General features: G+C 45.2%; 1 protein-coding gene across 2 annotated transcripts in view; it reads left to right on the top strand.

Moving 5' to 3' along the window:
* The window catches only part of LOC116985843 (interleukin-21 receptor-like), a 37128-nt gene that overhangs the window by 11542 nt on the left and 8908 nt on the right, over window positions 1-16678 (top strand). For both annotated transcript variants that reach the window (XM_033040914.1, XM_033040915.1), the window contains exons 4-8: window positions 5256-5452; window positions 6555-6706; window positions 9545-9713; window positions 11602-11710; window positions 16253-16337. In XM_033040914.1, the coding sequence (XP_032896805.1) occupies window positions 5256-5452; window positions 6555-6706; window positions 9545-9713; window positions 11602-11710; window positions 16253-16337 (712 nt within the window). The remainder of the gene's footprint in view (window positions 1-5255; window positions 5453-6554; window positions 6707-9544; window positions 9714-11601; window positions 11711-16252; window positions 16338-16678) is intronic.

The raw sequence follows: 16678 nt of genomic DNA, 5'->3' as shown, positions 1-16678 counted from the left end.
GATATATCACATTCCTTACATCGTTTGTTCTTGCAAAGCTCGTGTAACATCACTTGACACTACCGCATCTACTATGACGTTACCCACTGTAACCACTTGACATCAAAGATATCTTTGCTTGACATGACCTTGTTTACTGTGACATCACTTGCTATTGCGTCACATGTTGTGACATCATTTGCTGTGACATCACTCAATGTAACATCACTTGTGACATCATTTGCTGTGACATCACACAATGTAACATCACTTGTGACATCATTTGCTGTGACATCACTCAATGTAACATCACTTGTGACATCATTTGCTGTGACATCACACAATGTAACATCGCTTGTGACATAATTTACTGTGACATCACTCACTCTCACATCAACCGTGAAATAATTTACTGTGACACCACTCACCATAACATCACTTGTTGTGACATTATTCACAATCACTCACATGACACAATGTTTAGGTGACATTACTTGTGATCAACCTTACCGTGACATCACTTGCTGTAACATTACTTGTTATGGCATCATTTACTGCTGTTCCACCATTCACTTCCACGTCAACTCAGTGACGCATCATTTTACTATGATTTCCCTTGAATTTATGTTACCACATCTTTCAACATTGTTTCATTTATCTTTCTATCCCTTATGCTTACTTTGTGTATGGTTATGTCATTGTTTCACATCATTCATTCCTGTACCATGTTGTGAAATCACTCACTATTACTTAGTTCATTCACTGCTACGTTGCAGCTGTGGCATCTCATGCCGTCGTAGCACGATGTGGCACTGTTCACAGTTTTGAGATCCTGGGAACTATGATTAAGTGACAAAGCTGGAGAGAAACATTCAGTGAGTGAGATAGATAGGTCAAAGGGACAAATAAAGAGGAAATAGCTAATGCTAATAGCTAAGACAAGCATTGGCATGTATTTAGCAGCCTTAAGGCAGCAAATTAACCAAAAGGAAATAATGCTGATCTATGTATGGAGATATTAGAGCAGATAACCAGGGGATGAAAATCAGAAAATTGTTGGAAATCTGAAATTAAAACAAAGAATGCCAGAGGAACTCAACGGGTCAGACAGCATCTGGAGAGAGAAATGGATTTAATGTTTCAGGTTAAAGTGCAATGAAGGATTTGAGTCTTTCCAAGCTTGGCCAAAGATATAAGCTTTGAAGGAGAAAACCTTGGGAGCAGGGTGAGGGTGTGATTCCAGAACTTTGGGCCTTTATACCACCTGGGATGACATCCAGTAGTGGAACACCTAAGATTAGGTTCAAGAAACCAGAACTGGAAGAGTACTGAGTGTTAAAGGACTGCAGGAGACGGCAGAGAAAGGAAACATTGAAATATAGAGAGAATTTGAAAAATGTTGAAATGTAGTTTAAAATTTAGTTCCAGCGTAAATCAGAGAGCCCAGAGGTTCAGGGGAACAGGTGCCAGTTAGGATGCAAGAGATAGTGTTTTGGATGACCTTGTAGATGGACACTAGAACCTTGGAGACCTTGGAGCAAAGCTGAGAAATAAAAAGGTTTTCATCATCTGATGAGGTGAGGCAGGTATGGAATTGGATGACATCGAAGTTGGCAGTAAGTGGTTTTGACAACGATATGAGGTGTGAAACTAAACCTGACCTCCGAGGTGACACCAAAGTGGAAAGGTGTCTGATTCGGTTTCAGCCACTCGGTGAGCAGCTGATGGAATCAGCGTAGAGGTGAAAGGAGTTTGTGATGGGGACTGAAGGCGTTGACGTCTTCATAGACCAGAGTACTTGAGAACAGACAGACATTAACAAAAGCAGCTAAGGTAGGAGGGGAAGTTCAAGTTTAGAAGTTCATGTCATAGGAGCAGAAATAGGCCATTTGGCCCAACTAGTCTACTCTGCCATTTAATCATGGCTGACTTTGATTCTTGATTGGTAAGTGTGTCCGAGGTTATGGGGAGAAGGCAGGAGAATAGAGTTAAGAGGGAAATATAGATCAGCCATGATTGAATTGTGGAATAGACTTGATGGGCCAAATGGCCTAACTCTGCTCCTAGAACTTATGAACTTATTTATCTTTCCCTCTCAACCCCATTCCCCTGCCTTCTCCCTGTAACCTTTGACACCCTTACCAATCAAGAAGAATGATTTATTTGAGAAGGATGCAGTCACTGGATAAGTTGATGGGTCCATTTGACAAGCTGAGCGTGCAAAGGCCGTTCGGGAAGATGAAATAAAAACTAGAGTAAGATTGAGGTTGGGTTTGGGGGAACCATAAACATTTGGCCAAGGAAGAAGGAACGGTTGAAGAAACCCTTTGTGACAAAGAATCCATGAGCTCACAGTTTTCGTGATCTCAAGTGTTTTATTGTCATATGTCCCAACAACCGAACAATGACATTCTTACTTGTGACAGCAAAGTCTTTAGTGCAACCAAATACTATTTAAGGTATGCTGCAGAACTTCCTTAGCTGACTATCCCAACATTCATGAAACAGTTAGACAGGCACATGGATAGGACAGGTTTGGAGGGATATGGACCAAATGCAGGCAGATGGAACTTGTGTAGATGGTACATGTTGGCTGGTGTGGGCAAGTTGGGCCGAAGGGCCTGTTTCCACACTGTATCACTCCATGACTCTATGAGAACAGCACTGCACAGAGTTGCCGAGATGCAGAAAAGTCGAGAGCTAACTCTGCCGTTCAGCACTTTCATAGAAGAAGGTGATGGAGGGTCTTCGGTGGATAGTGAGGAACAAACATACTGAGAGGGACTGGCAAAGACCAGCAAAGGGAGGGCTGAATGGACAGAGAAACAGTCATGGAGGGTGAGACACAGAGTCACAGAGCAATTGGAAAGAAAATGGCAGATGTAGCACGGTGGCGCAGCAGTTGAGTTGCTGTCTTACAGCGCCAGAGATCCGGTTTCGATCCTGACTACGGGTGCTGCCTTTATGGAATTTGTACGTTCTCCCCGTGTCCTGCGTGGGTTTTCTCCGGGTGCTCCGGTCTCCTCCAACACCCCAAAGATGGCTTCTGTAAAATTGTAAATTGTCCCCAGTGTGTGCAGGATGGCGCAAGTGTGCGGGGATCACAGGTCGGCGCCCAGTCAGTGGTCCGAAGGGTCTGTTTCCGCTCTGTACCGCTAAACTAAACGGAGCTAAACTAAAATGATGGGCAAGCTGGTTATAAGGTTAGACTGAGAAGAAAGACTCAAGCAGATGTCACCTGTTGGGGTTTCAAGTATAGCACAAGATACCAGCCCAGCTGCAGACGGAGTTGTAGACCGGTTTACTGTAGAGATCGGCCAATGTGGTTTCCTGTAAACTCAAAGCATGTTTTAAGTTCATTCTCCACTAAGATAGCGGGACGCATGAGACGTTGCATGAGCCGACTTATTGCACCTAGTATAAATAGATCAATAAAACTCACTCAGAAAACCACCGCTGCAAATATACCAGACCTTCCAATAAGGTGACATGCTAGAGAGAACGTGACATCATTAAATATTCCATTCACACTATTTGAGTGTGAAGTACATATTTACTCATAGTATTTGTTACTTTCTGCAGCTCTGGGGAATTCCACTCCCTTGGATCAACTGCTTTCGAAATGATTTAATTCTCGCTAATTAGATCCTCTAATTAATTAGCTACATTCTTGTGAGAACCAGCCTTATTTTCATGATAAAGTAATAAAACAAATAAACGTGACATAGTTTCAATCCACATTTCTCATAACTGATCATTTCCTTTGATAGTTTATAGTCCAATTTATTTTGAAATGTATTGCAGAAGAGTTCTAAGCAGTGTGTTGCACTGTGGTGGTGGCGCCCAGTGGAATGAGCGTTGCCAATCGGAGTCTGCAGCTCAAGAGTCAAAGTTGGATTTAGGTTTAGGTTTATGATTGTTACGTGTGCTGCGGTACAGTGAAAAGTTCTTGCCTGCTATCAGGTCATTTGCTCTAGGCTTTTAGACTTTAGGGATCCAGCTCGGAAATAGGCCCTTCGACCCACTGAGTCTGCACCAACCAGAGATAACCACATACTGTCTAGCACTATGCTACACACATAGAAACATAGAAAATAGGTGCAGGAGTAGGCCATTCGGTCCTTCAAGCCTGCACCACCATTCGATATGATCATGGCTGATCATCCAACTCAGTATCCCATCCCTGCCTTCTCTCCATACCCCTGATCCCTTTAGCCACAAGGGCCACATCTAACTCCCTCTTAAATATAGCCAATGAACTGGCCTCAACTACCTTCTGTGGCAGAGAATTCCACAGATTCACCACTCTCTGTGTAAAAAATGATTTTCTCATCTCGGTCCTAAAAGACTTCCCTCTTATCCTTAAACTGTGACCCCTAGTTCTGGACTTCCCCAACATCGGGAATAATCTTCCTGCAAAGGTTGAACAAGTTAGGGCTTTATTCTTTGGAGCGCAGAAGGTTAAGGGGGGACTTGATAGAGGTCTTTAAAATGATGAGAGGGATAGACAGAGTTGACGTGGATAAGCTTTTCCCACTGAGAGTAGGGAAGATTCAAACAAGGGGACATGACTTGAGAATTAAGGGACAGAAGTTTAGGGGTAACATGAGGGGGAACTTCTTTACTCAGAGAGTGGTGGCTGTGTAGAATGAGCTTCCAGTGAAGGTGGTGGAGGCAGGTTCGTTTTTATCATTTAAAAATAAATTGGATAGTTATATGGACGGGAAAGGAATGGAGGGTTATGGTCTGAGCGCAGGTATATGGGACTAGGGGAGAATACGTGTTCGGCACGGACTAGAAGGGTCGAGATGGCCTGTTTCCGTGCTGTAATTGTTATATGGTTATATGGTTATTTAGCCTGTCCAACCCCTTAAGAATTTTGTAAGTTTCTATAAGATCCCCCCTCAATCTTCTAAATTCTAGCGGGTACAAGACAGTCTCTCCACTAGGGACAATTTATAATTTTACTGAAGCCAATCAACCTACAAACCTGTACATCTTTGGAATGTGGGAGGAAACCCGAGCATTCAGAGGAACCCACACAGGTCGTGGGTGGAAGGTACAAACACAGTACAGACAGCACCCGTAGTAAGCATCGAATCCGGGTCTCTGGCACGGTAAGGCAGCAACTCTACTGCTGCGCCACTTTGCTGCCTAATTTAATGGTGTGAAGATGTGAAATGTTCTTGTCGAGCTGTTAAGTGAGTTCATCGGGTAAATGGAATGTTGGCATAAGAGTATGAACCAGGTGGCATTTTCCCCATTTTCCATTTTAGGCAGGGAGAAACGATATCCTGCAGTCTGATGGCTACCTCGTGTTCTGATGGGGGCAAAGGTTTCGCTGAGTGCAGCTGTCAACTCTACCAATTTTATGGGATTTCACACGAGACGTACAGCATGAACATGATGACCAAGAGCAAGGAGGTCGTGAACAGCAGTGAGGACTGTCCTGACTTTAACACAATGGAACACAGTGAGTATGAAAGCACAACGTCAGAACATGCAGATGACGGAAAGGAAGGCATTAGTCTGGCCCATCTAAACATTACAGGACAGGGTCACCATGGGAAAGAGATTGCTCTTGCAAAGACCCAAAATACTCCTCTCTGTCTAACTTGCTTGTCACTCTCTCCTTCTCTGTCTCTATCTGTCTTTGTCTCCCCTTTTATCTCTTCTCCCCATTTATGTTGGATTCTATTCCCATTCCACACTCTCTCCCTCTCCTTCTCTCTGTCAGTCTGACTCTTCTCCCTTTTACCATCTCCGTTTCTCCTATCCTTTTGTGTTTCAACTGCATTTTAAGAGGGGCATCACGGAGGAGCAGCAGTAGAGTGGCTGCCTTACAGCGCCAGAGACCTGGATTCGATCCTGACTGCGGGCGCTGTCTGTACGGAGTTTGTATGTGTTCCCTGAGACTGCGTGGGTTTTCCCTGAGTGCTCGGGTTTCCTCCCACACCACCAAAGACGTACAAGCTTGTAGATGAATTGGCTTCAGTAAAAATAGTAAATTGTCCCTGTAAAGTGCGTAGGATAGTGGTAGTGTAGGAGATGATCGCTGGTCGGTGCGGACTTGGTGGGCCGAAGGGCCTGTTTCCGTGCTGTATCTCTAAACTCAAGAGTGTTTTATGGTCATATTTCCCAGATAGAATTCTTACTTGCAACAGCAATTCAGAATATGTAAACAAAGTACACTGTAAACAATATGATAAACGAGAGAGAAAAAAAAGTTCAGTGTGTATATATACACATACTCACAAGTACACACATATATACTGTATATACACATAGTCTAAAGTCTGATAGCCTTTATGGTTCTACTCTTCGGTATAACTCATGAACTTTGTGGGGAAAGCTCCGTGCAATGCACTTCCTGTTCTTCTTTCCAACTTAACTCCTCGGATTTTGCATAACCACTGTCGACCTTAACAATTATTTACACTCCACTCAACCATGTAGATGCACCCACTTTCCCACCAACCTCATTGCAGCCGGATTTAAGGGGACCCTGTATGCTAGAGCATTGATGCCTCTATGTTACAATTCAAACTTTTAATTGAAACTTTTCTCTCCCCCAGTTAAACTTATTGCACCGTTCAATCTCAACGTCTCACACGTACCTCCCTGTGGGACGTACAACTTCACTTGGCAGATGGTCTACGACAATCATTATTACATTGATAAATTTGAGTACAAGCTGAGATACGAGAGGATGCAAGATAACTCGGAGGTAGGACTAGAGTCTAATCTTTTCTGACACTTAATGATAAGGTTTCATCTTCCAGAGCTTCTGGCCATTACACCAGTGTGCAACAGTCTCACAGTTCATAATGGAGGACAGTTGTACTGACTAACTGCAAACAATGCTTCTCTCTGGAGCACAGCACCAGAGACACAACTCTCTGCAGAATAAGGGTTCCACACACACTAGAAATAGGCACAAATGCTGCAGTAACTCAGCGGGTCAGGCAGCATCTCTGGAGAAAAGGAATAGGTGGCGTTTCGGGTCGAGACCCTTCTTCTTCTTCCACACACACACACACTGCAAGTTAATGCAGCAGAATTCTACAGTCACTCGCTAGGGGACAGGTACAATAGACAGCGACTCTTGGTGGAGTACATTTCCACAGACACTCCAGTGTATAGAGATACTACTTCTTATCAGAGAATGGATTATATATATTGAAGGCCACATGAGTATTGCTCCAGAGTGACTTTAACTGGGGAATAATTCCACTGACAATGAATGTCATTGGGGTACAATACGACAAGACAATAGCTTTCACAGGGTACATTCCATGATGACTTTAAATGATTTACATTTTCATAGATGTTTAAGAAAGGACTGCAGATGCTGGAAAAATCGAAGGTAGACAAAAATGCTGGAGAAACTCAGCAGGTGAAGCAGCGTCTATGGAGCGAAGGAATAGGTGACGTTTCGGGTCGAGGCTCTTCTTCTTCTGAAGGGTCTCGACCCGAAACGTCACCTATTCCTTTGTAAGGTAGACAAAAATGTGAATAGAATGGAGTTTAAAAGCAGGGAGGTCTTGCTGCAACTCTGCAGGGCATTGATGAGACCTGACCTGGAATATTGTGCACAGTTTTTGGCTCCTTATTTAAGTCATAATGTGATAGGAAGAGAATTAGGCCATGCGGCCCATTCCGCCATTCAATCATGGCTGATCTATCTCTCCCTCCTAATGCCATTCTCCTGTCTTCTCCCCATAACATTTGACGCCTGTACTAATCAAAAATCTGTCTATCTCTGCCTTAAAAATATCCACTGACTTGGCCTCTACAGCATTCTGTGGCAAAGAATTCCGCAGATTCACCACCCCCTCACTAAAGATGGATTGAAGAGGGACACTGGCATTGGAGGCAGAGCAGATGGGATAGCCTTTTAATAGGGTGTGGGGGGAGAGCAGGACATGGGGTGAGCGTGGACTGGCCATGTATGTTTCCCGAACACATGACGATCCCATGTTGATGAGCCTTGAGTCTGACTGTCGGCCTGCAGCTCCCTCCGGTGGTGGCTTCAGGTATTCTTCATTCTGCCCTCCTGTTCCCAGATCTGGGGCTTGGTCCACATCAAACTAAAGGTGGAGACCATGCTTCCTCCCATTTTGAAAAGGACAGCTAAAAGGACTATGGAGATAGGACATCATATGGTGGGGAGCTCTCGATGGAATGGAAGATGAGTCTTGAGAATTCCCCTTCTTGTGCTTCCAATTCTGACATGTCCTCATGGCCTTGAGTTGTGAAACAAGCTTTGGAGGACTAACTAGAGATGAAAAGACAGATGGTGTAAGACAAATGGATGGTAGAATTGCTTGGTTAGCCCAATGTCACGAAGACCATATTGTGAGCGTCGATCGCAAAGCAGTAAATTGATGGGGAAAGGTTGAAAGAGCAGGTTCAGCATCTCCTGTGTCTGTACGGGAATGTGCTGTGGCTGCTTTTGGAGGTCCGGAGTGGTCCAGAGGGATTGGTCCCTTCCTTGAGGGATCAGGCCCTACCCTGAGAGATCAGCCCCAACCCTGGGAAGTCAGCCCCAACTCTGAAGGATTGGTCCTTACCTTGAGGGATTGGCCCATCTCTCGAGGATTGGTCCCTACTCTGAGGGATTGGTCCTGATCTTGAGAAATTGGTCCTTATCCTGAGGGATCGGTCCTTATCCTGTGGGATTGGTCTCTGCCTCAAGGGATTGGCCCTGACCCCAAAGCATCGGTCCATATCTCGAGGAACTGGCCCCTGCCTCGGTCGATTGGTCTCTTTGGGATGCTGAAATGGGAGGAGTGAGGAAGATGAGCAGCCCCCTCCAGTGGCTGCTTCCAGCTACTGCCGCTTCTGCTCACCCCAAAAATAAATGTGATCAATTATTTACAAGAATAATATGTTCAATACAAAACAATACCAACAAACCCACCACCATAGTACAAAGTAAAACAAATATTCTTAAATGTCAAATATACTGAGTATTAAACAATTATGTTACAATCCTTGTCAAGGATGCATTCCACCCCCCGCGCGGTGCCTAACAGTCCCAGAAACCCCGTAGGGCGCCAGTGAACTGCGTAGTCGCTCCCTAGTACCACCTGGGTGCGGATGTAACACCGGTAAAGGGGCAGGCAGCCGGCTCGGGCACAGCCCTCTTCCGCCTGCCGCCGTGACCCACGGATGGCCAGCTTGCCCAGGCCTAGGAGCAACCCAACCAGGACATCTTTAGCCCTACCCGCTCCCCTGCACGCAGGGTGTCCAAAGATGAGGATGGTGGGTGAGAAGTGCAGCCAGAAGGCAAGGGGCAGCCCCTTCACTGGAGCACCCCTTACCCACAGTACAGCATATCCTCAATGCTGAGCTTTGCCATGGTTCCTCAGTACTGCAACCTCCTCTGACAGTGCGGCTCTCCCTCAGAACTGCAACCCCCTCTTGACTCCGAGGTGAGTGGGGGGCTCCCCATTGACCACATCTACAGTTTAAATGTTAAGAAGCTGCCCATTTCCAAATGGATATGAGTAAAACCAGGGAAGTGATGAGTGAGGAATTGACTGTTCTCTTCCGTCTGCAGCTCCAGAAAGTCAAGTACAAAAGAAACGACCAGCAGTGCCTCCAGCTGGACTCCTCGGAGCTGGTGGGGGGCAAGGAGCACGTGGCTCAGGTCTGCAGCCGGCCCGCCTTGGGCACTGAGTATCATGGGACCTGGAGTGACTGGAGTCCCCCGGTGAAGTGGAGAACAGGTCAGAGGGCTCAAAAGGTCGGGAAGGAGGGGTGGGTGCTGAACGACTCTGGACCTTTGGTCAAAGGGACCACCGTTTACCGAATTACCAAGGGCAGGTTATTCGGGGAGTGGCGAAGGGTGGGGAGAGGGAAGAGGATGCAGGGGCTGTGTGAAGTATTTGGGAAGGTGAGGGAACAGAGTGGTGGATGTGGGGTGGATGACGAGTTTGAACAAATATCAAGAGGGCATGGGCACAAATAATGGATAGTGATGTCATGGAGAGCACATTAGCACAGCGGGAGAGTAGCTGCCTTTCAGCACCGGATATCCTGTTTTGATCCTGGCTACGGGTGCTGTCTGTACGTAGTTTGTACGTTCTCCCTGTGACCACGTGGGTTTTCCCCAGGCGCTCCGGTTCCCTTTCACACTCCAAAAATGTGTGAGTTTATAGGTTCATTGGCTTCAGTAAAATTGTAAATTGTCCCTGCTTTAAACTAAACTAAATTACTAAATCAAATTGGTGCCGAAGGGCCCGTTTCCACGCTGTATCTCTAACGTCTAAAGTTGAAAGACAGCAGGAAGAGGTGGGATCGGAGGGGTGGGTCATGTTTTAGTGAATGTGAAATGGGTGGGAACGGGATGGGCAGGGAAGCACCTCAATGGATGCCTCACTCTGTCCCTTGATGCAATGGTAGCACTCTTGTGACTGGGTTTTTTTACTTATCGCCACACGGTTGATCAGTTTTTCCCATTACTCCCCAGTTTCTTCTTGACCCGGGATGTAGTTCAGTTACACGGACTCCTCCACTGTGTTCTCTGATCATCAGTGTTAGCGGTCGCTGAGTTCAGCCATCCCTAGAGTCCGACTCTGTGCTCGGCTGCACAGTCATACCTCCAGTAGGCTGGGAGTCCCACTCGGGTTCAGCTCTTCAAAAGTCAGTGCCTTATCCGTCCAGGCATTCTTCACCTGTGAAGCCCAACAACGAGCATGTGTTGGCTGTTTGACAACAGTCGGCATCAGTGCTGAGTCAACTGACTTCTGTGTATGCATTCCCCAGTCAAGTACTTTGATTGTAGTTTAGTTTAGTTTTTTTTTTTTTTTTTTTTTTTTTTTTAATATTTTATTTTATTAGAAGTAAGTACAGTCATATGGCACCAAAGTGCCTAATATATATTTTCATAATACATTTTATGTACAACTTCTTTTTTTTTTTTTTTGTTACACTGAAAAAAGATTAGAATAAGAAAAAGAAGTTAGATAGTAAAGGATAGAAAGATGTGAAATATATAGTGTGTGAAAAAAGAAAACGAGTAAATGAAGAAAGTTGAGAGAGAGAGAATAGAGAAAATAAAATAAAATAAAAAAGAAAAGGAGATCATTATTTATAATCTTGACCAACCCTCGTCCAGTCCTGAAACAGTTATTTTTTACAATTGTGTTGCACCATATGATTCCAAGTTTAGTTTAGTTTAGTTTAATTTGGAGATACAATATGGAAGCAAGCCCTTTGGACCGCCGAGTCCACGCCGACCTGCAATCACCCATTCATACTGGTGCTATCCTACACACTAGGGACAATTTACAGAAGCCAATTAACCCACCAACCTGGTACATCTGTGGAATGTGGGAGGTAACCAGAGCACCTGGAGAAAACCCATTCAGTCACCAGGAGAACGTGCAAACTCCACGCAGACAGTACCCGTAGTGAGGATTGAACCCGGGCCTCTGACGCTGTAAGGCAGCAATTCTACTGCTGTGCCACTGTGCCGCCCAGGGCAATGGTGACAATTTGTTGCCCAGAAACAGGCCGGCAAGTCCTGGACAGCCTTTCAGCACAGAAAACCAGCATTAAACATGTAAACGGAAAACACACCACAAGAAACTTGATTTGTTTTGCCCTCTACAGATTTGTGCAAACCCGATCTTGTCCCGGATGCTCAGATGCTGATTGTGTGCGGGGTAATAGCCATGGCCTTCGTTTTTGTCACTGTGATGATGATCAATAAACGTGAAAGGTAAGAGAAGCATGGATCTCCTTCACCTCCAACACCATGGCAGAGTGTAGAAGACCAAGTGATCAGACATTACTATTCCTCAGGGCTTCAGAATACTTCTCTGTTAATCTACAGGTTGTGTCTGCAAAAATGCATGACAAAATAAACACTCGCCAAGCCTGCTATCATTTGAACCTTCTCTCTACCGCATTCACTCTTTTGCGCATTCACACGTTCTTCAAGTCTCCTGCACCCCTCTGTGCTCTCTCTCTGACATCACACTCTCTTCTCATATCCCCTCTCTCCCTAGAGCTATTACTCAATACTTCTGATGCCCACTCACACCATCTCTCTCCTTTATGTTCGATTGTAATCATGTATAGCTTTTCTGCTGACTGGTCAGCACACAACAAAAGCTTTTCACTGTACACGTGGCAATAAGCTAAACTAAACTAGACTGAACTAAACTGCCTTTTCTGCACTGCACTCTCTTATATTGTCTCCCATATACCATCACGCCCTCCTACTCTCTCACTTTCTCTCTAACTTCCTCTTTTCCCACTTTTCCTTTTATCCCATATCTCTCTGTATCCTCTCCACTCTCCTCCAGTTTGATTCTTCCACATTCCCTCCTCTGCTCACTCCTCTTCTCCGCATCTCTCTATCTCCTTCTTGTACATCATTGTTCGAGATCCCACCCACTGCAGTGGTGTCATTGGCAAACGTCTAAATGGACTGGGAGCAGAATTTGGCCAGACAGCCATGAATGTACAGGGAGCATTGTCAGAGGCTGAGTTTTAAGTAATTTGGTGATTAGTAATCTTAAAATAAAGATTAATTCTGGAGATGTTTTCCTCATGGATGTCAGCAATTTGTAATTCTCCATTTTATTAATGTGACCAGCATGCTGTGATTGTAGTGTAAGCCTAAATCCCAAGTCTCTGTCATATTATTTTGCATCCTATCTTTAATTAATTATCCCCATTATTCTTTTCCATTTTGTCATTAAAGACTGTAAGATGTAGGTGGTGTTCAAAAACCACGTGGGTTTTCTCTGGGTGCTCCGGTTTCCTCCCACATTCCAAAGAACACTGTTTACATATACTGTTGTACTGCAGCAAGTAAGAATTTCATTGTCCTATCTGGGACATATGACAAGAAAACACTCTTGACTCTTGGTTTGTAGGTTAATTGGCCCACTGTAAATTGTCCCTTGTGTGTAGGATAGGACTAGTATACGGGTGATAGTCGGCGTGGACTCGGTGGGCCGAAGGGCCTGTTTCCACGATGTATCTTCAAACTAAACTAAACATAGAAACATAGAAAATAGGTGCAGGAGTAGGCCATTCGGCCCTTCGAGCCTGCACCGCCATTCAATATGATCATGGCTGATCATCCAACTCAGTATCCTGTCCCTGCATTCTCTCCATACCCCCTGATCCCTTTAGCCACAAGGGCCACATCTAACTCCCTCTTAAATATAGCCTCAACTACCTTCTGTGGCAGAAAATTCCAGAGATTCACCACTCTCTGTGTGAAAAATGTTTTTCTCATCTCGGTGATCAACAGTGATCTTGCTGTGATGTTTTACAATGAGGATCTCTGAGCCCAGAATAATGCTATTCCCAAATAAGAACCACAGGTTATTTTCCGAGCTGGGGGAGGTAGAGTGATTCAGATCGAAAGCTAGAAATGATGTTTCTGGCTGATCCCAGGGGAACTGAAGCCAATGTTACTGTGCTTGAGACCATAGCATGTGAGAGGGGATTGAAGGGATTTGCCAGAATAAGTCCCACATCAACCGCAGAGGCACTAAGGGAAAGTAAAGTTCTAAACTTGAACCATGGCAATGGATGAGATAAAGCAAATAAAAAACCAAAGTGCCTGTAGCAGCAACTCTATTAAAGAAACCTTGTGCTGGATTCTCCCTCCCTGTCACCCTCTTGCTTTTGCTCAGTCACATTTCCCCAGGAAGATTTTTATGAGTTAAAGTGCAGAATTACCAGCAGAGCAGATAGATTCTAAATATACCGTTTTGCAGCTGCGACACACAACCTCAAAGAAACGGAACATCACATCTGCTCAATCCCCCAGGTTCCACAGTAGCTTACCGTAATTCAGCACCAAAATATAAATGGTAAATATTTTTTTTTTTTGAACCGCATGTTGGCCTTTTCTGAAATAAAAGCAGAAGTGCCGTTCCCATCTACTAAATAGCCTTCACCCTGCACCAACAAGGTATTTTATCCCTCCAGCCCAACCCATTAGAGACATAGAAACATAGAAAATAGGTGCAGGAGTAGGCCATTCGGCCCTTTGAGCCATTCAATATGATCATGGCTGATCATCTAAAATCAGTACCCCATTCCTGCTTTCTACCCATTTCCCTTGATTTTGTTAGCCCTATATCTAAATCTCTCTTGAACACATTCTGCTGTTTATTCCCCATAGGGGAACTGTGCTAATCCCAGCAACCCATCTCTTTCTCAATTCTTCGTGTCCACTTCCGACCAGCACCACTAACAGAACATAGAACAGTAAAGCACAGGAGCAGGCCCTTCGGCCCACTCTGTCTATGCTGAACATGATGCCAAGGCAAACTATTCTCATCTGCCTGGACATGATCCACATCTTTCCATTCCCTGCATTTATTAAAGTCCCTTCATATGTTTAACTTGCTACCAAATGTAGGCAAGGTCTCAGCCTGCTGGCTATTCCAGGTCTGGATTCCACAACCTCACCATCCTCTTATAAGAGACAGGAGAGTACAGACAATGCCAAAGATCAGGTCCTTATTGAATGGCGTGGAAGTCTACTCCATCTCCTCCTCAATCTCTCAGGTCATGCCTGACAAAACTGACCTAATCCTTCTCAGAGTTAATCCTTCTTCAAATTAGAAGACAGGAATACCTTGGACGTTGTCAAATGGACTTCCAGAAGACATTGGCTAACCCTTCAAGACAGGCAACACTGAAGCTCAAGGTAGACACAAAATGCTGGAGTAACTCAGCGGGACAGGCAGCATCTCTGGAGAGAAGGAATGGGTGACATTTTAGGTCGAGACCCTTCTTCAGACTCATTCCTTCTCTCCAGAGATGCTGCCTGTCCCGCTGAGTTACTCCAGCATTTTGTGTCTACCTTCGATTTAAACCAGCATCTGCTGTTCTTTCCCGTTGAAGCTAAAGGACTTGCAGGCCAATTACTGCACGGAACGGGGATCTGGCCATGCAGCAGGGCAGAATGTGGGAAGAAAGGGCAGGTCGTAAAGTAATCAGAGTGAAGATATTTGCCACGTCAGGGATGGTTGTGACGGAATCTCTGCATCAATCCATTCAAGGCCAGCCACAGCCCGTACTCTGCCACTTGCTCCAAGCACGGAGTAGAGGCTTCCTGGAGGCACGTTGAGGTTGCCGGCAGCAGTAACAAGCAGCAGGGTGAATCCAGCAAGCTCTGGCCCTTTAAAGCAAAAAGCAAAGTGCAGGAAGAATGCAGCAGGTCAGGCAGATAGATATCTGTGCGAGGAATGGACAGACATCATTTCAGGTCGGGACCTTACCGGGTTGCACCTTGGATAATTAAAATTTAAATGGCAAAGCAATTGGAGAATGCAAATCATATGCAAATCGATGAAAGTACAATGGGAGTTACCAAGGACATGAAAATAAAACAAACACCAGGGTCTATTTCTGGAATCAGAAAGTAGATTTAGTTTAGACTTGTATGAAAACTTGGTTTGAACAAACGGAATGTTATGACCTCTTCTGGGCGCTCTGTTATAAGATGATACAGAGGCACTGGGGAAGACGCACAAGCATACTTCAAGTAGTGGCTGAATGTTACCTAGTAGGGCTCCTTAAGTAATGAAAGGCTTTCAGTAATGAAAGGCCTGTTATGGTGTGAGCAAGGCAAGAAGCACCCAGTGTAAGCCGATCACAATTAATCCAGTGGACCAGGCAGAAGTGACCTTGTCACCCAGAGGATGGACAAAATGCAGAAACGGCTGACACGGGGAATAATATGGATGGATTTAAGGGGATGCTTGGTAAACACAAGGGGAAAAAAGAATAGCAGAAACGGTGATGGGTGAGGAGAGAGGAATGAGAGGAGACTCCACAGGGGCATAAACATGGACTATTAGGCTTAATGGCCTCTTTCTGCGCCAGTGATTCCATTAATGCTCAGCATCTCGCTGCGTTAATGGAGGAGGTCTGACTCCAAAGGTCGACATAAATGTGAGGAAAGACCTCCAGTGCTGTCTGTGTGGAGTTTGCACTCCCTCACTGGGTGTGACTGGCCCCTCTAGTTATAGATGAGTGGGTATAGTCTAAGGAGGGGTGGCACGGTGGAGCAGCGGAAGAGTTGCTGCCTTACAGCGGCAGAGACCCAGGTTCCATCCTGAACACGAGTGCTCTCTGTCCGTCTATGTAAGTAAAGACTAGGTACAGTCTTTCCACTAACTGGATGGGACGCCACAAAAAGCGTTTCACTGTACCTCGGTACACATGACGATAATAAACTAAACCAAACTAAACTTAACTCTCACTAATTCATCTCCTTTTGCAGACTGTGGAGGAAGCTATGGGTGATTACTCCTGACCCAGAACCATTCTTCAAGCCGCTGTTTGTGGAGCATGGAGGAAACTTCACGGTAACTATTCATTTAATGGGGATTTCAGAACGTGGGGGGCCTACAGCATGGGGCAGATGCCCCGTCTCTAAGGCAGGGGAACAAAGCAAACGCCAATGTCTAATAGTGCCTGCCACAACACAGCAAGGATAGTGTCAAAACCTCTGGGACGGTTACCTGTCAGATTCAAGATGGACAATCTAGAGTGTAAAAGATCCCATCTCTCTGCAGAGGAGTCCTGCTCTTGCTGTTGTACAACAGAGAGTGCTGGAAATGTTCAGCATGTCAGGCAGCATTCATGGAGGGAGAAACGGATGCTGTCCGACCTGCTCAGTGTTTCTATCAATTTCTGGTTTGAGTTC

This window comes from Amblyraja radiata, chromosome 22 (genome assembly GCF_010909765.2).
Source record: "Amblyraja radiata isolate CabotCenter1 chromosome 22, sAmbRad1.1.pri, whole genome shotgun sequence".
Lineage (NCBI taxonomy): Eukaryota > Metazoa > Chordata > Chondrichthyes > Rajiformes > Rajidae > Amblyraja > Amblyraja radiata.
The sequence above is the reverse complement of the archived record's forward strand: the minus strand, read 5'-3'. Positions and strand labels throughout refer to the sequence as shown.